Source organism: Acomys minous (genome assembly GCF_964271855.1).
Source record: "Acomys minous genome assembly, chromosome: 14".
NCBI lineage: Eukaryota > Metazoa > Chordata > Mammalia > Rodentia > Muridae > Acomys > Acomys minous.
In genome coordinates this window covers 81,197,938-81,222,136 of record NC_140496.1, presented here as the reverse complement: position 1 = coordinate 81,222,136, position 24,199 = coordinate 81,197,938, and the positions used below count along the sequence as shown (strand labels likewise).

Genomic DNA, 24,199 nt, shown 5'->3' with positions numbered 1-24,199 from the left:
TACTCTATTTTTATACAACCAACCCCTTACTTTTAATTTCCATACTAAGGCAGGCAAATTATGAAAAAATTAATCCTGAATAAAAGGCATTTAGAATTAGCTGCTGAACTTGTTGCTTTTAGAAAACTTCTTTCACACTGGTAAAACGGTTTCTGAGTGATATGCGTGCAGAACCTTCTAGAACGTCTAGAAACATCATGTGGACTGCCTTAAGTCTAGGCTCTTCTGTCTTCTGTCTAGTTTCATCCCCTGGTTGATTTCAACAAAGGATTCCATCTATGATCCAGTGTGTGTTTTAGGCTTATTTTTGCACCTCATTTTTATTTCAAGAAGCGAATGTATCATGGGGCAAAAATTAAGTGTGCTCAAGGTCTGAAAGTTAGTTGACACCCAAGATCCCCCCTTCAGGATTTGCAACCTCTTGACTGCAATGTAACTCTTGCTAATATAGAGAACAGATATCTGTGGTTGGATTTTTCAAATTATTAGAACCATATTTATATTAGAATAATATATTCATTCCACGTGAACATTGACATACAATTCCTTTGATCTGAGGAAAAAAACTACTAAGAGTTTTATCATTGCCATATGGATAGGAAATATATTAAAAAATAAAGGTATAACATATTGGTATTATAAATACAAATAATAAGGAGGAACAAGATTTATGGTTAATAATGTGTGGTTTTCTAGAATAACTAAGAAGTAATAATATTCGATGACAAATGATAGAGGGCCTGTCTTTAAATTAAATTTTAAACAAAATTTTACAACACAGGGGTGTTTTATTTCTTTACTATTTATTCTCGAGTTAGCAGTGCTGCAGAGAGTTGCAGGAAATTAATGCACATTTTAAACAACAGAAACATGATATATCTGAAAATATGTGTTGTATTTTCTCCCTCCCTGCACATGTGTTAACATGCTGTTGTAATGCAATTTACATCCCTAGAGGAAGAAAAGATTTCTACGGCCAATATCTAATAGTCGAGAAATTTTGCCCACAACCTTTAAAATGATCTACTTGCTTGTATTACAAATATCTTCTGTGCAGCAGGCATATTTACTGTGACTGTTTGCTTTGTGTTATGGTTTGTGCTCTCCCTGGTGAAAGTGCTTCAAGTCCAAGTAGTGAATTCAAAATACAGCTACTCAATAAAAACTTTAATTAATCAGGATATAAGCAAAGTATATAAAACTGTCACACACTGAAGAAAGTGTAAAATATTCTAATTGAAAGTGTCATCTCATTGGTGAAATACTTTCAGTCTCTTTTACTGCATCCTTACACAGTTGTCCTTCAGTGCAAAGGAAAATACCAAGGGCTGGGGAAATTGGGGCATAGCAGAAAACAAGTCTACAGCACATTAATGCTTAATGATTATTTTTAACAACACACATATAAAATAATTTGTGAGTAATAGCAACCATAGTTCTGAACAGAAATCAATGCAAGCTGCTGTACAGTGTGTAAAACAGTCTGAGTCTGAATAATAAATCACCTTTTTACAACTTAACTTGAGAATTAATTAGACAAAGTCACAAAAATTAAAATCCAGGGAAACGGTGACATCAAAACTTTGTCAAAACGTTGATATGCGTGTTAAACAATTTAAAACCCCATATCTAGAATATTTAGTGTTCAAGCCTCCTTAACGGCAACAGTAGCATCTTTTTGAGGACTGTAGGATAAAAGTTGTATCACGAAGAGGTACAGAAACTCAACAACAAGCTTGCACAGGTCACAAAACAAGATCCCATACTGTAATGTCACATGTATAATGACAACAGGGCAAGAAGCATCACGACCTAGCCTTACCTGTTTTCTGTGGCCCAATTACAAGGAATTTTGGCAAATGATCACAAGTTTTCTCCCTCGACCAGATGTCCTTGTGTCGTTTATCATCACATGGATTCTGCAAGAGAGAATAGCATATCTTGCTGAACACTGAATCCTGGTTCCCATGTGTCTTAACAATGTTTCAAAGAAGACAGGATGACTTAACAATGTTTCAAAGAAGACAGGAGGAGAGTTTTGCCTGATCTCCTGGGCATTACACTCTGTCCTGGTTCATTGGTTCCCAAATCCCTTCCTTGTGTGGTGATTAGCTGGTACCCCTACCCAAAGCTGGATAGAGCACACCCTCAAATCAGTCCTGCTGTGAAGTTCACGTGATCTATGACAGATAGTAACAGAGACCCTACTCTACCTGTGGCCTATGTTTTATGCCTGTGTATTAAAGGGGCTTTAAGTTGACTGCGCCTCATGTAACTATAATTTCACAGCTTATTTTCTTATTCTTTTTCAAAATTGACACATCAGTATATTGGAGGCTGGATACTTTATCTTCAATTCAAGATTACTTTCTTTGACACATGTTTCTGAAGATGATACCAGTTAGATGAGTTGTTTTAAATTATAATTCTTCCTACTATTCTGACAAATGTAGGTAAAAATCATAGCTTTCAATATTCCATTCTAGGACAGAATGGATGTTTTATCCAATTAATGATGCTAGACCTGCCAAGAAATGTTTACACAAACAAGCCTCCATTTTTCAATTAAAGAATGCAAAACTGAAACCTTTTATGTCATTTTGACACTTACTAGTTAATTTGTTTAATCTCACTTACTGATTTAAATTTTTATTTTAAAAGATGAGAGAGTAAAAGTGCTAGTACAGTGAATATATTATTCCTAGGAAATGCTTTTTTAAAGCTTATTGGGATGTGACTGGCCTCAAATTCTTGAGTCCAAGTGGTCATCCTGCTTGGACCTTCCAAGCACTTGGGATTACAAATACATATCACTATGGTTTTAAATCTTTTCTTTTTAAAGTTTAAAATTCATTTGGTTAAAATTATTTTCTCATAACAAAACAAAACAAATGAACAAATAAAAAACCCACCTCACTGTTAAAATGAAAGCACAATGCCTCACAAATTAAGGTCTTTTTTCTTGGGCACTGACCTTTTCTGACAGAATGCCTGGAGAAACTCTCAAGAGGACAGCTAACAGGGAAGAAGATGGTTAGTGTCCCAAGACAGTGCCAGAGCCACCAGGTAAGACTTCGAGTAATAAAAAATGAGCCCAAAGCAAGAAGAACCACAACAGAAGACAAGGATGGAGGGGAATTTTGGCTACTACTTTGGCAACAAACATAGCAACTGAACAACAGATTCCCAAAACAAGCATCTTTAAGGTTTCCTAAGGAGTGGGTTCTTGGAAATCGTGTAAAAACTGCCCACTTGAAGTCAACCAATGTAAGAAACAAGTGGAAGTGAACCAGCATGTAGTATTTCCTGAGGAGGTTGCTTTTCTGTCCATTGAAAATGTCAGCAGGCCACAGGCTTTCCCGGACCTTCAGCTGTTAATGGTGTTCAGGACTGGGCTCATGATGAAAATGGGTTTTGGATGAATGCTTAGTGCCATCTGACTGGCAGGTCACACTATGCATCCCATCCTCCTTCTCAGGGATGGGCCATATCCAGTGTTCAATATGAGGTTATAGGAGGACCCACTCCTCTCAGGTGGCACGATTGTCTGTGTGACTAATTCCTCGTGAAGGGCAAGGGAAGACTATACTTCGTTGAGGTCCCATGCTCACTCAGATTTCCCTTCCATCTGTCCATAATTTTTCTTATGGGTTTCCTCCAAAAAAAAAAAATGTTTCCTTTGTAAATCCTTCTAACAAATACACCTTTTTTGGCAGCTGCCATTCACACCTCATACAGTTTGAAAATGCACATGATCTGAAAGCACTTTACATCCCACTCCCATTGAGACTATCTTGAAGTATAAATATGACAATATTATCATTTTTTTCTTTCAAATTCCATTTATTCGTGTTAAGTATGCTTTGATCAAATTCACCCCATGTCCTACCCTATAATTCCTCGTTATCATTTTTCTCTTCCAACTTCATGTGATCCATTCTGAAAGCCTGTATGTGCCTGCACTGGGGATCTGTTGGAGCATGTTCAGCCTCTCATCTCCTGAATCCCTGAAGAAGATTCCCTTAAGCTTTGTAGCATCTATCAACTTCAATAGCGCCTCAGCCATGGTGAGACTTTATTACCACTCCCCTCATCCATGCTAGGATTGCGTGAGGCTTTATCTTGACAAGATCTTGGACATGCTGCCGCAAGCACTGTGATCTGAAACATGCAACTTCCAGTTCTACCTCGAGAACCCTTTTGTGGTAGTAACCCATTGCCTCTGGTTTTCACAAACTTCCTCTCCTACTTTGCTCCATTATTTCTGAGCCTTGGGAGGGGAGACATGATACAGATATTGCATTTTGGGTTCAAGATCAACAATTCTTCAAGACCATTGATGTTGCTGCATGTGATAATTTAGTTAGAGAAAAAATTAAGAAATACTGCATGGATTTTCCAATGAATTCATGCATTAAAAATAAAATCAGAAATTGGTGTTAAATGTAAGCTATTAAAGATAACGTGTCTTCTTTTAAAAATGTAAAAACATGAAATCCTTTTTACATTGAACATCATCTATCGTTTATAATATTTCTTTTCATTATTACATCTTCAACCCCCAATTATCTAGGCTTAGGTTAACTCTAGCTGTGGTTTTCTACAGTGGCAAAGAAGGCTGGTCTAGCAGCATTTATTTACTTTTAATTTGTTATTGTTTTTAGTTAATGATGAAACATTCCTTATTTTACTTAGTTCCCAGGTCATCTAACTAGAGATTACATTCCACAGCCTCTCTTGAATCTGTCTTCTGATGAAAAAACTCTTACACTATTGAAAGTGTGACAAGGACAGGAAGTCTCTTTTTAAGATTAAAACCACTTCTGGGTTTCTTCCTTTTCAATTATTGTTGGCGACAAAATGGCTATAACTGAAGAATAAGCCTGCTTTGCACTCAGAGGTGAAAACCATAGGTGGGAGAACTTACTGGTCCCGTGCTCTAGATGACCGTATGAGACACATCTGTCTGTGTTTCCTGCAGTGATCCCTTTAGGACAGCTACAGGAGTGAGAATCACATTTCTGTCTTGTTTCAACCACAGTGTATTTGAATGCCACTGTACAGCATCACCCCTAATCTCATGTAATGTGCTTCAGTGTTCTCTTTCATGAAAAGTAAAGCTTGAGATGGAATGAGGATTGATACACTCCTTGCTTCAGCTGGACTGTTCTGCTGTGCCTTGTAGTGAAACACCACTGAAACAGCCAGTGGTCTGTAGCGACCGTAGTTCCTTCATCCTTTGCATGTGCTTCCTCTCTCTTCGGTGTACAGGCAACAAGTGGTTGATGCCTGCTCCTGGACCACAGTGAGTGCCACTTGATGCATTAGCTCTGCTCGGAATGTCTAGTGCGTCAGTCATACTACGTTCTCTCTCATAGAAAGAGGAGAGTCTGCTTCACCGTCTTTGAATAATTTATTTTCCTGTTCAACGCCCAATTTCTTTACCCAGTTAATAGTCAAAGTTTTGTCAATTTTTCTAGTTTATGCTAACACCCACTCCCAATTCCCCTTAGCCCAGTCAGCAAGAACCTGAGCCCAGGGCCTTTCTGTGTTTTAATCAATGGTCTTAAATCCCTAGACCTCAGTTTCTTTATTTGTAAAACAATGATTAATAGTTTCTACCACATATGGTTTTTCTACACATTGAATTCGTTACTAGTTCTAAAATAATAAAAGCATGCTGTATATAAAAGGGTGCTTATTATCTTATTCTATATAAGCCTCCTCTTTTTCTTTGCCCTATTAAGATGGCTTGAGCCAAGGGAATTTAATTTGGCCAATGGATTAGACTATTATGAGCAACTATCAATAGGTCTGTTGCTTTCTCATGGGTACATAGCAATATCTCACTCCCTGCTTTGTATATACTTTTGTGTCTTATTTTTTTCTTCGTATTTCAATACTCAAATTTATTTTGTTCATGCATGAAATAATTGTGTACAGTTAAATTATAGTTGCTGTTTATCTTAAGTCCATTGGCAAGTACTCTGACAGTAACGCCATGTTCTGTGTTCATCAAAGCTAGTCTAACACATGAAATGCTTAATAAATGCTTGCAGATTGAGTGACTGACATGCCCACTTCCAGAAGACACAGGAAATATCAGGCAGCGTGTACAGATGGATTCTGATGCACGCATAAAATCTAGAATGATACGAGCTGTGTAGACATTAGTTTTCCAAATTCTGTGAGAAACAAGCACACAGAACTCTTTACTATCCTAAATACTGTCTCTCATGGCATCCCTGAAACTGAGATCTTAATATGTATCTGTGCAGTCCAATTTAGAACTTACATGTACCTTTCCTTGTATGACATGTATGACCTGCTTTGTTTGTAGATTTTAGTCCCTCTGCTGTATTTTCAGCAATTAAGAAGTGTTCAGGACCTATGGTTACTGAATTTCTCGACACACAACTCAATAGAAGCCAGCATTAGGGCTGGCCCTTTATTTGGTCAAATGCAGATTTCTTACAGCTTAGCACAAGGCAGAACAAATGAAGGCATTACTGAGTGCCACCAAGCAAAGCCTGTTGCCAATCAGTGAGAGCCTTCCTGGTTTTTATATGTTAAGGAGGGTGCTTAGGTTCACATATCACAGTGCATGTCTTCCTTGCTCATATTTCTACCTTATAATTGATGGAATGAAAGCTTTCTGGGCAAGCAAAATGGCTCAGCAGGCTAAGGGCTTGCCACCAAGCCTAACAAAGTAATTTAAAAATTTTAAGAATCCATATCGTAGAGGGAGAGATACGACAATTCCACAGTTTGTCTTCTTCCTTCCATTTGTGAAGTTACATGTAAATGGATACACAAACACACACACACACACACACACACACACACACACACACACACACTAAATGTAAAAATTAAAATTTCTTTCTCTCACACACACAAAGAGACAGAGGGAAAAAAAACAAGAGGGAGAGAGAGAGAGAGAGAGAGAGAGAGAGAGAGAGAGAGAGAGAAATAAATTTCCCCTAGCTGTCAAAGAACACTGGTTAAATTAATGTACTTAGATATTGCACTAAGAGATACAAGCTATACGTGCAATTATTTGGGTACTAAGATGGTAGGGTGCCCACTGCTCCAACTGCTTTGCTAGAATTAAGAGTTGACATCATTTCAGACCTCCCCACAGGTTTGTTATGGTCCCGGCCCAGTGCTCACAGCTCGGCCGACTGTCTTCTTTATGACTGTGCTGTATCTCCATTCTAACTCCCTTGGGCCTTTCCGGCTGCCTCTATTTCTGCTGTCACCTCTTCCCTGGCATATCGAGGGGGGCCCCCCTGCCTGTTCGTTACAACTGTATTGACAAAGTATTTGCATTTTCTATTTTGCATTCTGCTAGCGCTTGTTTAGACTTTCCCTATGCTGTTTCAAGATATTGTCTGATTATTTCAATGCCAATGAATATGATATCCAACTTTTATTGATCACTTTCAACATTCCAGGCATTTGCTTGACATAGATTATTTCTAATCCTCAAAGTAACTTGGCAAGACAGATTTTTATTATCCCTTCTTTATAGCGGAGAAAGGTAAGATTCGAAGGGTTTTATTTTGGTCTTACTGAAGGTCACACAGCAAGGTAGTTCGAATTTGGACTCTGAAGCTGGAGTTGTCTCTGCAGTTAAATTGTGGGGAGGGGTGGTGGGAGGAGAGGACGGAGAGACAGAGGCAAAGGGAATGACAGTAAGGTAAGAATGCAGGTCGTAGCATCTTTTCAGGCAGTGACAGAAGCAGTTCCTTCACTTTTATGCTCTGTTCTAGTTCTATTGTTTTAATTTTAAAAGTCAGGACATGACAGGGCACTTATGTAGAATCCATCTCATTCTGCAATATGCCTATCCGCGTGTAACTGATATAAACGCATGATAATAAATCACAATAAACAGCGAGTTACTGCCTTATGTATCGAGGAGTATAGATATATTTAAACTTTGAAAACAAAATTAAGTTAAAATTGCTTCAGGCAATCTATGCTTACAGTGCCAGGCTGAAAATCTGCTACTCTGCCCTCATGATGCCAGGTGACTGGGGAAGGGGGTTGGTAAGTGGAATATCCGAAGCAATTTTACTTTTAAGCAAGTACATAAGTACTGTACGTGGAAAATTCTCTGCAGCAAAAAAGCAAGAGTTAAAAACCGAAGCCAATACTAATGAAACCACGCCCCCACCCAGGAAGTAAAACATGGATCTTGAAATTGTCATGCCGTCTAATTCATTCCGAAGGGCATGCTTTCACAGACAGGAGAAGGACTTTTGTTCCCAGGAGACCTGGTTAGTCCAAGCCTACAGTACTCTGTGCTTCCGAGAGTCTTGCTGTTTTCCTTGCTTCTCCACCGGCTCCTTCCAGACTACCGTGCAATCATCAGTTGGGTAGTGGTTAGTGCAGTGTGGGTCACATGCCTGTTCCAAATAGCGAGAGGCCCTATCTACACCCCAGTGATGGAAGGGCTGTTTCATTAACCACAAACCACAGACTTTGCTCTTCTCTTCGTTTCCCCATCCGCTTGCCTTCCGCTGTTCCACCCTCGCTGGTGCAACAACGATATAAAAGGCATTCGTAACTATTACTCTTTCCCTTCTCTACATGAAGGTGTTTTGAAACTTCTGCTTGTTGGGTTTCTTCCTTGCACACATCTGTAAAGAGCTGTTGCCAAGGCTTCACCGCACAGTGGAGTGACTTGCAACTTTCTGTCACTGTCACTTATGCCTTATACAATTTACACGCACTGATGAGATATTTTAATGAGATAGGGATGTTTATTCTCAGTGCTTCGATCAATAAATCCTCGTGGTACCTGTGGGAAACAGTCCTGATCTCAGATTCTGACTGTACCTATATTTCTTGAATCCCCTCTGTGTCCCTAAACAGCTCGGGAGAGCCTGGCCTTCCTGAGAGTGCTGACCAATAAGAACTCTTTTCACAGATCTCCTGTGGCACCTGGTGGTCTCATTATTTTTCAGAGTTCACTACGAAATCATCAAATAGCAGAGAGGCATAGGATAAGCACCAGCCTGTAGGCATGGGCTGACCGGTGAGGGCCATGGTTCTGTGTGTGTGACTGGGGTAGGTGAAATTCTCAGCAATGCTACTGTAGACACAAGCTATCTCTAATTTACCCCAAACCACCTATGTCTTGACTACTATACTAGAGCTGTATTCATTAAGGTAAGTGGTTACTCTTAGTATTTCCTAAGAAATGTTTTCTTAGGAAAACCCAGAGGGTTTCATTTGTTTTATCACTCTCTCTACTAACAAATGGCTGCAGGCCACTTTATACAAAACTTTTTGCTACTGTTTGCATTTTTATAAATATCCTATAGGGCATGTCCCACGAAAGCCTTCACTTACCAGGAAACTGAGACAGAGGGGAGGACATTCTAGTGGGACTCTAGATGAGAGAATCATGGGAGAATGGCAAAGTAGAAGGATCCAGAGGGTCCTAGAAGCCTACAAGTAGAACATTATGATAGGCAGATTTGGGCCCAGGGGTCCCGCTCAAACTAAGGCACCAGCCAAGGACAATACAGGTGGTAAACCTTAAACCCCTACCCAGATCTAGCCAATGGACAGTCTCCACAGTAGAGTGGAGAGTGGGATATTACTTTCTCACATACTCTGGTGCCTCACCTTTGACCATGTCCCCTGGAGGGGGAGACCTGGTGGCACTCAGAGGAAGGACAGCAGGTTACCAAGAAGAGACTTGATACCCTATGAACATATACAGGGGGAGGTAATCTCCCTCAGGAACAGTCATAGGGGAGGGGAATAAGGGGAAAATGGGAGGGAGGGAAGAATGGGAGGATACAAGGGATGGGATAACCATTGAGATGTAACAAGAATAAATTAATAAAGGAGAAAAAAAAGAAAAGAAAAAATAGATACCCAACTCAAAAACAAAGAAACAAAACAAACAAACAAACAAACAAACAAAAAAACAGGCCTTCGAACTCCCATGAGCCAATTGGTTTAATAGGCGATTATTCGTTTGGTGTACACAGCCAACATTCAAGCTATTAGAAGTTTCCATTAAGCACACACAAGACAAGTTTCTTTTTTGTTGTTAAATGGGGTGCTTCAATATAGCTTATAATTATTTTAGAACATAAAGTATGAAATTAATATATATTTCATTATGTTTAAGGAGTTATCTGCCCCCTTTTTTTTTACTGACTACATCCTAGGAAGTATTTCTGTGGTAAATTGGTAAATTAGGCTCTTGATAAGAACATATCTGAAAATGATTGATAGGAAATAGAAAAGCTAAGATTTTATGTCATCCTCAGTTTTCACAGTCTCTGACAGCTTGTAGAATCAAAATGGTGGTGTGCTTCACTAAAAATGAAACAATTAAAACTGGGGAGAGTTATTTCCGTATTTGAAGAGCATTCCTGAGCATATAAAAAACAGTGTTGTGGATTAAGGAGGTAGGATGTTAATGCGTAGACAACTTTTCACTGGAAAAGTAATTAAACTGTCTCAATTATTAAAATGACTTTAATTAATAAAAAGATGATGTCTGTGTCATAACTACATTGGTGATTTCACTATAAGGCTGAAAACAAAAGAAAAAACAAAACAAAAACCAACAAATAAACAAAAAACCAGATAGACCAGAGGTTTGAAAATACTATTTTCCTCTTGAAGTGGGATAATTTCATCACTCATAATCTTTTCATTAGCTTCATTTACAAACAAACCCTGCCTCTTGCCAATCAAGGCACTGCTGTTCACTGCCGGAAAGCCATTCAGAGCTTCCCTGTCTCAAAAACAGGTTCTTTTCCTAGCTTTATATCTTTCTATTCTTCATTATCTTGTAAAAATGTTGTCTGCTATTCTCTCTGTAAACCAACATCTATCTTTCTTTACTCTTTTCCCCTCTTTTTTAGTTTGCCAAGACAGCAACCCCGGTGGACTTAGAAGCATCTAGAAGGCTGTGATACTCCTATAAAGTATACCTGTAAAGACATGTGCTGAGCTATATGCCTGAGGAAGGAAGACCCACCCTGAATGGTCTCATCTCATGGGCTGGGGGACCGAGATGAACGTAAGGTGCAAGAAGAAAGAAGTTATTACCCATTCTTCTGTCTCCTGGCACATCATGATGTGCACTGTTTGGCTCTATCATGCCCTCACTGCCTCCCTAGGCTGAATCTTCTCAGCAGTGAACAGTGTATTTGGGTAGGTGGGTGGGTGGGTGGGGGTGCTAACAAATGTTGACAAAGCAGAGTGCTGTTGTGGGTTGGAGAACCCAGAGGGGCAGGGCACAGATAAGAAATGTTCCACAAGCTACGCATTGGGACTTTGTGTAGGTGTCACAGGAGACCAGGTCCAGAGACCCAGCAAGACCTGGGGAGTTAGTGCTGGACCCCATTGTGGAACGCAAGGGGCTAGATGACCTATGCAACAGCATCAGGGATGGCCGCTTTTGAGAGCATAAGTTCTGCCTGAGGTGCTCTGGCCTGGGGCATCCGGTATACTTTGTGGAGGAATACGGGAATGCTCACAACCTCAGCCTTCCTGAGAGTACATTGCTGCAGGCTGCCACAAATACCCAGGTCACTGACGGCTTCTTCGTGAAGCATACCACAGATATTAAGGAGTCAGCTGGCTACCTGGCCCTTTGGACAAAGGGCCTGGAAAGGCTGTACCAGGGCCACACCCTATGCAGCCATCCCTAGGGAACCCCAGGGGATGCTGAATCAGGAGCAAAGCCTTCCATAAACCCTCTCTGCTCACTCCTCACTTTCAGAGACTTCAGTGTAGAAACTGTCAAGAATAAGGCCCAGTCTGTGTGAGAAGCCAGCAGCTGATGGAGGTGTGTGGCCCAAGTGGGGAGAAGGCAGCAGCTCTGGTGGATCGATGCAGCACCCCTGCCAGGCACCTAGCTGCCTATGAGGCCTGTGCTACCCCTAAGGAGCAGGAGATGCTGTTGAGCACTATCAAGTGTGGGCCTCTGCAGAGAAATCTGACATCTGTTCTGAGCAGGACTCTGTTCCAGCTGTATTGCAGCCATTCCCCTATCAACTGAGCTACACCAGGAGACACACCCCAGCACCCAACTTCATCTCTACGAAGGCTAGGACCCTTTGGACTATAATAAAAATGTAAATGTTTGTGGTAAAAAAGAAAGGAAAGAAAGAAAGAAAGAAAGAAGGGGAAACGAAAAGAAAAGTAACTATCAGAGACTCACAATCACCATGTAGCCCAGGCTAGCCTTGAACTTGTGATATTTCTACCTCAGTTCTCCATAGTACTGAGCTTAAGGGCATGGACCACCACAACTGGTTCATCTCCTTCCTCCCCTCATGATTCATGGATAGGTGTTCTTTATTGCAGGTCAAATTCAAATTCATGGGCAGGTTCCAAGTTTCCACGAGGACTTCATGCTAATCCTAGGGGTACCTCCCACTCCTCCTGCCTCTTTCTCTAAGAAGCAACTGTGCTGCTTTTGTTACTCTCTGTGTACCTCCCTTGTGAGGTTTTATTGAAAGTGGCTTTAGTATCATTTGGTTTCCAGCTTGTAAATAAATGTAAATATAAAGTTTGCCTGTTGTGCAAAATAGGCATGTGTCTACAACTATGGGTGGTGATGTTGTAACAAAATTATAAATAAGCTGTAAAGTAGTAAAGAGAGTAAAAATATGAAACAAAATTTACAAAGGTACTTTTTTTTTTTTAACACAGTAAGGAACTGCTGCAGTTTGTATATCCCATGGCGGTAAAACTTTCCTTTGTTATGTAACTATTTCTGAAGTGTAGTTTTAGCAAATTCCCACCGAAGCCATCATGAGATTTTTCCAAGCTTCAAGAGAGAGCCCGTGATGGAAAGAGACTTGTCTTTCGGAGCATAAAATCACCAAACTGCATCTGAACACAAGTGAGAAAGCCTGGGCTTGGTCCCAGCTCATGTCTAATAAGTTAAGGGACCTTTCAGTTCCCAAGATTGGGTTGGATGTCCCTAACTTGTTTTGTTCCTACCATTTTTAACTCTGTGTCAGCATCCATTTGTTACTTCACCAGACAAATATTAATAGAGGCGCAGTGTTGATGCCGCCTGTTTTGTGATTTGTTTGTATCGCTGACATTCAAATCCCATCATTTCTAACTAGGGCCCAATGCTTTGTTATCTAGAAACCACCAAAGTGCTAGTTAGTCACTTGCAGTTAAGAACTGAATTTACTACCCCACATCTCTTGCTCTCTAGCTCTGGAGACACTGGCAGAGACCAAGAAGACAGATTTTTGAGCATTTCCCTGGACACACAGGAAGCAAGAATCTACTTCATGCTTGGATGTTAGTTGGCAGTGAGACTCTAGAGCAGGTGAAGGGAGATTGAGGCTGAGCTAACCTGACAGTTTGAGAGCTTAAGAGCATCGATTATATCATGTGCGAACCTGCCCTTCCCACTGCATTCATCTTTGTGGCTTTGGTTCCTATTATAGAAGGGTTTTGTTGATTCATGTTTTCTAAGAAGAAAACTAGTTTATGCTCTGCAGGGATTATTCTATCAAAATAATAAGCAATAAGAATTAAAGGGCAAAGACTATAATTTTTAAACTTTTACATAGTGAAGATAAAGCTGTTGAAAAGCCAATCTAGGAATTATACTTTTCGTGTGTGTGGATATGTGTGTCTGTATTGAGCAGCTTTAGAATAATCTATTTCCCATGAGATAGGAGCACTTCCACATTTTGTAGCTGTTCTTCCTGCTGCCTATTGGCAGAGACTCACATTGCACTTTTTAATTAGGTGACAAAGCAACCTCACATATAGAGTGGTTGGTGCTAATGAAAATTTACATAAGGAACCAAAGGAAACAAACAGATGTGAAGATTACCATTTTGCACTTTTCATTCTATTTGTAGTAATAAGAGAGTGTGAATTGAAAATGTAAAGGAAAATAGCAGTTGAGTTCTATTTAAAAGTGAAGGTTACCAAATAAGAAGATCTACTCAGAACTATAAAGAGGCACCTGACCGTTTCATTCTCACAATAGTGAACAGCAGTGAAGATTTACTGCTTGCCTATCTTAACTCTAGGTAGTGGTGACAAGGGTGCATGTATTTACCAGCTGATTCTGGTTTTGCTTCCGTGTAGAGCTGAGGGTAATTTCCACTTCATTTTAGTTAGCTTTCTTCAATGTGAATACAGAAGCAGACACAACCATGGGGCAGGTGACTTAGAGCCCTGTATACTTTATCACCACTTCACTAGTTTGATTTTTGACATCGCTCTTGACTGGTAAAGTCTATCCAGTTTTCTGCAATAAGTCAAATGCTATCAACATCTCATATACACAAATGATTTTCTCCTGATCTTAACTATTCTTCTATTATGTGTTCTTTGTTTTGTTACTGGAAAATGTTTTTCATTTAAATTTTTAGTAAAAATATTCATATAAAGAGTCTTATGCACAGACGAGCAAATGAGTCACCCAGTAAAAAGACATTTTCAATTGTAACTTGAACACGCTTCAATAGTGTACCTCTTAGCATTATGTATGACAGACTTTTAAGCCTTCTATAAACAATAACATTAGTAATATACATTTGTGGACTCTATGAATTAATTATACTCTTTTTACTACTCTTATTACTCTATACTTTACCTAGGTATTAATTCAATATTTTGTTAGGCATGTGTTTATTTCATTCTTATGATACAAAAACCAGTCCTATTCACTCATTCCATTGTGCTATTTGAAAGTAAACATGTGTGCACTAGCACTTGTTTCAATATGTCTATACTTTTTTTTAACATTTCAAAATGACATATTTCTTTTAAGAACAGTCCTACTTTTATTTATAACTGTAAATTTATCTCAATCTGCCACCGCTGTACTTTATAATTGCATATTTGAAAGAGGATTCTATTGATGTTTGGAAACATCATGTTGATTAAATCATGTCATAGCAAGGATTGTTTGTTTCTACCTACTCTTTTAAGAAAATAAGAATATTGGGCCAGTGAGATGGCTCAATGAATAGAGAAGCTGTCTGTTGCATCCGGGACACGTAAGTGCAATCCTCTGAACCTATGGAAAGGGTAGAGGAAGAGAACTGACTCCACAAGACTGTACTCAGATCCCCACCTTTGTACAGTGGGATGTGCACACCAACATCCACATTCACATACACACATATACACCACAAAACAAACATGTCAGCTGTTTAAAAAAGGTGAACAGCAATCTTGATGATATCAAGTCATTATCAAAACATTTTTCTTGCTATTGTTGAAAGTTCAAACAATCTTTAAAAAATTAAGCTCAATGTTTAAGGAAAAAATTTTTTCCTAAAAACAAATTAGAGCTTCGAGCCACTGAGGTGATCACTCCTTCATGTCAACAGCCTGTTTAAGATACATATTAATTTGAACTTTTAATTGATGTATCATATGTTATGGCTGTTAGCTTTGTGGTTTTGTGGGAATCATAACAGTGAGAGAGGGTGTGTCTCCGACTCTTTTGCCTGCTCTTTGGACTTTTCCTTCTGTTGGTTGTCTTTTCTACTCTGATAGAAGGACTTTTGTTTTGCCTTATTACATCTTGTTTTGTCCTGTTATTCTGTTCTCTTGGGGGCCTCAAGAGGAAATGAAGGGAGAGTAGATGTGGAGGAGAGAGAAGGTTGGTGCGGGAGCTGGGAGGAGTGCCAGATGTGGGGAACTGTGGATGTATGATATGAAAAAAGAGTCTATTTTCAATTACATACATACATACATTCATACATACAAACATACACACACACACATTAGTGTGAAAAAGAACTATTTTACCCTATAAAAGGGAAGTAAGCAGTCTACTGTAAGCACTTATGTTTACTAGCTGCTAATAAGTCATCAAAAGAGGACACAATTTGAGGCAAGAGGCCTCTTTAAAACAGAGTAAAACTTCTCCTCTGGAATAGGGAGAAAATATAGTATTTTATTCTTCATGGCATGTCCTAGAGCTAGCATTGCTGTATCCATAGCAGATCCTTAGTGAACACAGATGGAGAGAGCCCTGGCCATATGCACACGGGGCTGTATGCTGTGGTGGATGGAATAAAGAGGCAGATATTCTAGAAGAAAGGAAATGGGGAAGATTCTGAAAGTCCGTTTTTGCAGTAATTTCTCATTAATGACGATGCTTCTTTTCTACCGACTGCTTAGCAGGGGAACATCTGATCTGCTCTCTGCAGCCAGCTCATTGATTGTGTGGGTCGATGCAATCTGATGCATAAAGAGCCGAGTAAGTGGGAGGCAGTGCCTCCTGGATAACTGCTCAGAAGAGATAGTTTACATTTGATGCTTTCAAGCTGTGCGGCTTCACAGAGAGTCAGATTAGTAGTAAAAGCCATCCTAAAACTGACAGGACTCTCTTTTATTAATAGGCCCTAATGTTGCAGAAATTAGTTAGGCTTAAAGGAAAGCGAAATATACCAAACAGACGCTAAAACCTTATGAGTAGAGGGAAGATGTTAATCTTTCCTTTTCAATGTACTCTGTGGTGTGTGTGTGTGTGTGTGTGTGTGTGTGTGTGTGTGTGTGTGTGTGTGTGTATTCATGACAGAATCTTGTATGACAGAGGCTCTTTCTGGTTTCTCCTTTTAGTCTCCTGAACTGTCCAATGCTGACCAGTGCTGACTTTACAGCAGCTAGCTAGTACTTGTCCTTGCCCAAAACTCTAACAATAAAACACTACCCTACTGCCAAGTTTCCAGGTGAATAGAACAAATAAGCAAAATAAAACTGCAAATCTAAATGTTTAAATTGTAAAAGATACAAAAATATTATTGAAGAGATCATGACAATTGGAAAAGGGAATGATTTGTATCAAATATCTATTTCAATGTGGCCTAACATATTTAATTTATTAAATTAATATTTATTTAATGAGTTCCTAATACAAATTAAACAGTAACCCATTGCTAACGTTTTTCCTCGCCGTGGAGAGAAGGTTTGAATGTTACCTGCCAGAGAGGGTCTTTCTGCTCAGGGAAGAGCTCAAAGTACTTGTGGGCCAGTTGCAGCGGAGGCAGAGTCTGCAGTCTCAGGTTGGTCCAGCTGTGCACAAAGTTTGCCAGGTTCACAAAGGTGTATAACCCTAGGCGGTCATTCCCATAGTTAGACAGATGTGTCATGAAAATGCTGATCTGAAAAAGAAATTAGAAAGACCGCTGTATTTCATAAGCATACTCTCAAAAGAGGCCGTTTGTGATCCAGGCAACAACTCACCTAACCAGAATTTCAAGGGAAGTACAGTTATAGTTTTGGGTGGGAAGTCACTTAATTATTTTTTCTAAAGTATCATTTAAAATTCCTCTTAAAATGAAAACCGAATTAGAGATTGTCATTAGTGCATTGCTAACCAGAAGTACAGTGCCATTTTCAAAATGGGCTTTGCCCTATTGTGAAGTCAATATCATGAGGCTCCAATCCAGTAATTTCTGAGAAACCAGAATGAACCAGCTGTAAAGCAAAGCAAAGGGTCCACTTCTTTTCTTATGTAGATGCACTCTGATGGAATCAGGATGGAGTAAACTTGTTTCTTCGTATTATAATGAGGCTCTTATTTGTTTTCTTACTGAAAATAAGGTTAAATATGATAAATGTTTGAGGATATAGGTAACTAATTGAAACATTCCACAATGTATGTATAGAGACATTACAGGGAGGCACACAGTGTTTATGTTTTAATGGGTGCATTAAATATAAATTTAGTTTAAAAACCACCTTTGCAAAGGTTTTTTTTTTTTTTCATTAGCCAGGAACTACCACATTCATTAATCTTTTACAGCTTTTCAGACCTTATGTGAACTCTAAAAATATTCTGCCATTTCTGTGTTGCACTTTTATACCACAAACTATGAAAAAGTGACAAGGTTCTTGAAAGACCATGCAAGAATTTTCATGGTATTATAGATATATAACTTAATATGCAGTCCATCAGGCGTTGCAGCACAAATTCAAGAATTAAATAAAAGGAAAACTGTACAACCCTGCCCTAAGTTTCAGAGATTATTAATGCAACTCTGGAAAAAAAACTCAATCATTTTCTAGCAATAATAATTCATGCTGTTTTTAGTTTTCATATCACTTTCTAACATGCATTTTGAACTGTAGATGGATTTTACTACTAGTTGCATCTATATTATTTCAGAGTAACCCAAATATTCTAATTAAGGGCTTTATTAACTTAATTTTAAAGTAATATTCCCATAGTGCCAGAGTGAAAATATTAAGACATGTATCTGAAATTGAACCATAAGCAAATATTCAAGAAAAGTCAGGAATACATGGCTATTGTTTGTGTAGATGTACACTTTCTCTTCCTTTGGAGATATTATCAATTTATGTGGTTATTCGTTTTGTTTGGAAATAGTAACATAAAATTGGGAATACAACAACTATTCTAATACCATTTTTCACTGCAACATCATTAGATTAGTATCCAAGATGTAATGTCACTGAGCAACCATACATGCCCAAGAAGGAAGTTTTTATCTGAAAAACATAAGTGCAGTGTCTTTCACTTGAGTATAGTAAATGGTATTATGTTGAGAAATTCTAATTTCAAGAACCAGTTTCATAATTTGAAGGTCTTTTCTCTTTGTAAAAGATGTTATCTTCCGTCCATCATACTAAGACCCTGAAATTGTCCCCAAGGAGAGCTACTTGAAATTATCTGCAAGTCCTCACGGTCTCTGAAAGTAAAAATGAGACGATGAGAATTTGGCCCTTGAGCTACGCAGTCTCCAAATTATAAAATTAATACCCCAAGTATGTAAACTGACTTGTGGTAATCATGAACATATATCAAATCATTAAATTCTTATTGTGCTCTTAAAAGGTAAGTAGTTTCATAGACCCCTTCACAAATGAAGAAATTGAGCCAAAGAACAGTTATGTAAAGTGTCCAAGTCTCCATCCATTGAGTAAGGTTCAGAATAGGAAAGAAATGCCAAAATCCAGCAACATGCATGTGTGTGCACCTTTCCTTGAGCATTTTTTAATGCATTGATCTTAGCATAATTCCTTCTCCCTCTCTCTCTCTCTCTGTCTCTCTCTCTGTCTCTCTCTGAAAAAAATCTGTAGAAGACATTGGTAACCCTTTATGTACCGTTTTTGGGATGCACATTTTTTTTCTTGAAGTAGAATTTCAAAAGATAACTTATTTAAGGTTTATTTTAAGATTGAACCTAGGGTCTTAGCTCTGTCACTGGTCTATATCCCTAACCCTGTTTTGTTGTTGTTGTTATTGTTTTGTTTTGTTTCTTAAGACAGGGTTTCTCTCTGTAGCCCTGGCTGTCTTGGAATCACTTTGTAGAGCAGGCTGCCACGAACTCACATTGATCTGCCTGCCTCTGCCTCAGCCTCCCGAGTGCTTGGATTAAAGACATGTAACACCACACCTGGCCCTAGCCTTGTTTTATTTTTTATTTTGACATTGGATCTTAATGTTTCCTAGGCTTCCTTGAAATTCACTTTCCTAAGTTGTTTTTGTTCTTTTTAAGTTATTTATTTCACTTTATGATTGACTGGCTTGCCTGCCTGTATTTCTGTGCACCACATGCTTGTCTGTTGCCCCTGAAGGACAGAAGAGGGTATTGGATCCCATGAACTGGAGTTTCAGATAGTTACGGTTCATCCTGTGGATACTGCGAATTGAACCTGGGTCCTCTTCAAGAGCAATGGTTTCTCTTTTTTTGTGGAGCCTTCTCTCCTAAGCTGGCTGTGAATCTTCAATTCTCCTGTCTCAGCCTACTGAGCATCTGTGATTTCAGTCCCAAAGATTTCTGGGATCTTAAGGGTAAGCATTTACGACAATGAATGGGAGTGTTATTTCTGAAAATAATAACATCCCTCTCGTGTTCTTGCTCGTTTCTTCTTCTCTAGGGTTATAATCAAAGATTCATACTCTAAAAGTCAAACAAAACAAAAGAAGGGATATTTACAAGGTAATCTGCATAGTGAGTTTATGTGATTTATGTGGAAATTTAAAGTAAGTCACTGAACTGTTAGCTGACACAATTTTCCTACCTGAAATGCACTTGGCATCATTTGCATAAGCTCTTTTATCCCAAGTAGCAACTGAATTTGCTGCAGGACTTAAGTTTGGATCTTCCAGAATCTAGCATGGTATCTGTAGTCAGACCTCACATAAGCAGTATAATTATGAAGTCACTACAGGCATGAAGAAATAAGAAAGCTGAGGCGGTGTCCCTCAGCATAATTATCCCAGGTCTGAAATGATTACAAAAGCAAGGTGTAGGCTGGACATAATAAAGAATGCCATAAAACTTTAGAAATCTACCACCTGCCTCTTTCACTGTTACTTTAAGATAGATTTTTAGGCACCTATAAGTTGCCTAAAATCTGAGAAAAAAATATAAATGAAAATGGACTCTGAAAATCCTGTAAGGATTATTTATACATCACAGGTAAGAGGATATTTTCATTTTCTTTGCTTATTATGATGAAGATGTTAGGAGGTCGTTACAGAACACTAGTTTTTAGCAGGTTTTCCAGAATTTCTGTAGAAGAAGCTGCTTTGATTCATGGAGGAAGCACAAGACTTCATCCTGGGGAAATGCGAAAGCAGCCCCTGGCATAAAGCAGAGATGTCTGGTGAGCTGTGCGAAGCCAAGGCTGGTGGCTGCACTAAAACTTCCCTTAGCTGTATGTGTAAATGCGCAGCCAGCCACTATGGCTGCAGTGACTGTCATATGGGGCACTGTGTGCACATGCTTTACTGCTTAAGAACAAATTAGTGCTGCTGGATGGTCAATTGACTGCACTTTAAGAAAAACAGTTTTGCAAGCACAGCTTAGCTGTGCATATCTGGCTTGCTAAAAGCATCTTTTGTGCAGACAGAGCACTTTAGCCTTAGCATTTCTGGACAAATTGCTTATTTAAGAGGGGAAAAAAACTGTTCAGAAAGCATAGGGTGAAGACAAATTAAGGCTGTGGCTTGAGGTCTAAAGAAGGTAAGTCAAGGGATAAATACGCAGGACAAGATAATGGCAAATAATCTTCTGACTGACAATGTGTCGCTGCTACTTGTTATGTGTCAGTGGCTGCTGCTCTGCTCACTGCTCCCTTTAATTACTCGCTTTGATCATTATCTCCTTAGCACCTACTAACAATACCTTGACTTATTATGACCCACAGGATCACCTAGAATACGTACAACTATGCCACATAGGTGCACAACGTGGATGGAAGTCTCTCTGTACCTTGAAATATAGTACAGCACAGAGATATGAGCCAACTCAAAAAAATCTTCCCATGACAGACTATAGGCAAGTTCATCTTAGTCAATGGATTATTTCGAGAGTGAGGTATGGAGCGCTGACATCTTTAAGCCTCTTGGAGCGGGCCTTCCAGAAGTCAGGAGGTCTGGGTAGCTGTGTTTCTGTGATTAAGCATGCCTTTGGGCCATCTTTATCTTGTCCTGAACACCCAAGTCTCTCAACTCCATTATAACAAAACAAACAAACAACAAACAAGCAAACAAACAAAAGAAGTTTAAATGTTTCCTCCTCCCAGTTGTCGGAATATAAAAGCAAGTTCACAGGCTTCATTATAGGCTAGTAATTCACTAGGAATGGGGAAGGTTTCTCTTAGGGTGATGGCCAGATACACAGTATGCATCGGAATCTACTATTAATGGAAGAGATTTATTAGGGATGCCCTTAAAGTTCTTATGGCTCAAGGACTGCACATGCTTGTCATCCCAGGACTGGAAATCTGAGGCAGGACTGTGAGCTCCAAACCACCCTGGTGTACAGAGTGTAATGGAAGCCTACAACACAGTGAGTCTCTGTCTCAAAAAACAAAAAAATTTTTTTAAAGATTTTAGTGTTCAATGTCCATCTTCATAATAGGAAATTAGATGACTATAGTTGAGCTTTTATTGATAATCTTTTTTTTTTTCATTTTTGTTTTTGCTTTTGCTTTTCGAGACAGGGTTTCTCTGCATAGCCCTCACTGTCCTGGACTCACTTTTTTGACCAGGCTGGCCTCAAACTCACAGCAATTCACCGGCCTCTGCCTCCCAAGTGCTGGGATTAAAGGTGTGTACCACCACGCCCGGCTGGTTACTGATAATCTTTGACTGAGTATAAAAGTGGCGCTGTAGTAACAGACGGGGTATTTGTTGCCCCCAAACCCCACCTGAGGTACAGGATTTTATAAGGCTGCCCTTGAATTCATCATCAACTGGACTCACTCTCAGTCTTGTGAGTCCTGAGGTTTCTGATGTGTACCAGGGCACCTTGTTCAATTAGTTGTTTTCTATAACCATTCCCCCCATGTTATAAAGCTTCTAGTGTCCAAAGTGTACAAAGAAGAGATGGGGGGAAAATAACAAAAATAAATACCTCATTTTTATCTATGAAACAAAGCAGCGATATTTTCTGTGTTGGGTTAGAATATTTTGAAAGTCAGGACAAGAAAAGTTCTCATGCTTTTCCAGCTTGTGTGGCAAATACAATCTAACTAAGAAGTGCATGGTCATGAATATCAATAGCCAGAAAACATTACACAGTCTCATAATTTGAAAATTAGGGACACCTTTTATAGAACACATTGTTAATTAAAACACACTTTAAATATTTGAGTACTTAGATATGAGTGCTACCACAGACTATAAAAATAAACTGTAAAGTAAGTATATCTTTCCTAGGGGAGGGAAAAAAAACAAAACAGCTGTGTAGCCCAGAGAGACATGAAGCTCACTTGAGGCAGCTTGCGCCATGTTCACAACAGGATTGCTCAAGATAAGCATCAAGTATTAGCAGCCGGTTTCTACTTTTGTCCCTGTGGCTCTGACAGCATGCCTCTTTTCAGAATGATTCCATTGTGTTTAAAAATATGTCCATTAGCTGGTTAAATTATTGATTAGGCTTTTAGACGTCAAAGTGGATGGAATTCAGGGGAAGAGCCCTGATGCTTCATCTCATGGGCTTTGGCACTGAACTCAGAATTGTTGTAAAAAGGGTAATTTAGATTTTTCTTTTATTCTAAATGTAGGCTGTAACCACACAGAGAGAGTAAGCATGATATTACACTTAACACTGGCAATTTGCATACAATACTACCTCATTTAAGCACAGATAACATAAATGCTGGTCATAATTTCAGGTACTCATATCTCTTTAGTTTAGGGATATTAATGTCTTGGTAGAAACATGTATCTATAAAAATATCCAAAGTAAGGAAAGTTTGCCAAACCCTAGGTAATTACATTGTTCTGCCATGATCTTGAGGACCACTACTTCCAATAAATAGTGCGTGTGTGTGTGTGTGTGTGTGTGTGTGTGTGTGTGTGTGTGTGTCAAGATGAAACAAACATTGTAATTAATAGTTGGCTACTGTTTTATCTTTCTTAATGCATTTTACTGGTGGAGGGGGCAGGGAAGTAATGTTGATTTACTAATAAAACTCCACAGTGTGATTTTATGTTCATTTCCTTTTGTTTGTTCAGTTGTGTGAACTAGAAACTACACTTCTCTAGAGAAAAGGACACAAGAACAAAGAGGTGTGATGGCCTGCCTGAATCACAGGGAAAAGCCAGGAAATCCAATATCAAATGCATAACCAAGTCCATTACACACTTATCTTGTGAGGTGGGTAAATATCATGTCAGACATTCAAACTACAGCAAAATAAACTTAAAGACAAAAGAGCCCGTGAGTTCAGAATCTGTTTTCCCTCATATACTCTGTCTCTACCAGAACTTTGCCAACACATTTGTTGAAATTCTTTTTATTTTTATAATCTCTGTTATCACCTCAATTGTCTCGGTGATTTATCTGTAACAACTAACAGTAAATCAATTGGGAATGTTTCTCTCAATTCATTCATGTGAAATCTCACTTACGTATCTTTAGGAACGAGGGCCATTAAAATTGCAAAATCTGTATCTAAATGCATGCAAACCTTTCATCTCAGTACTGACTCTAGTATTTCCAGACAATAGATACAGAAGTTGAAAATAATTATTCCGTATAATAATATTTTACGTCATCAGCACCTCCACCAGGCATTGAGGAAATGGAAAGTAACTCTTGTCCTCTGGCCTCAATCAAACATTTTAATGATTTTGAAAGACTTTTCAAGGTATATTAGCTAAAAGTGACTCTTACAGGGAGAAAGGCAACAAAGAGAAAGAGGATAGAAAGAGAGGGGACTAAGAGGGAGA

The 24,199-nt window shown here is 38.9% G+C and overlaps 1 protein-coding gene across 1 annotated transcript in view; it reads right to left on the bottom strand.

The window, feature by feature from the left end:
* NDST4 (N-deacetylase and N-sulfotransferase 4) overlaps positions 1–24,199 on the bottom strand; it is a 292,909-nt gene that overhangs the window by 26,134 nt on the left and 242,576 nt on the right. The window contains exons 7-8 of the mRNA XM_084757602.1: positions 16,965–17,147; positions 1,823–1,919 (exon numbers count right to left, since the gene is read on the bottom strand). Coding sequence (XP_084613728.1) covers positions 1,823–1,919; positions 16,965–17,147 — 280 coding nt within the window. The remainder of the gene's footprint in view (positions 1–1,822; positions 1,920–16,964; positions 17,148–24,199) is intronic.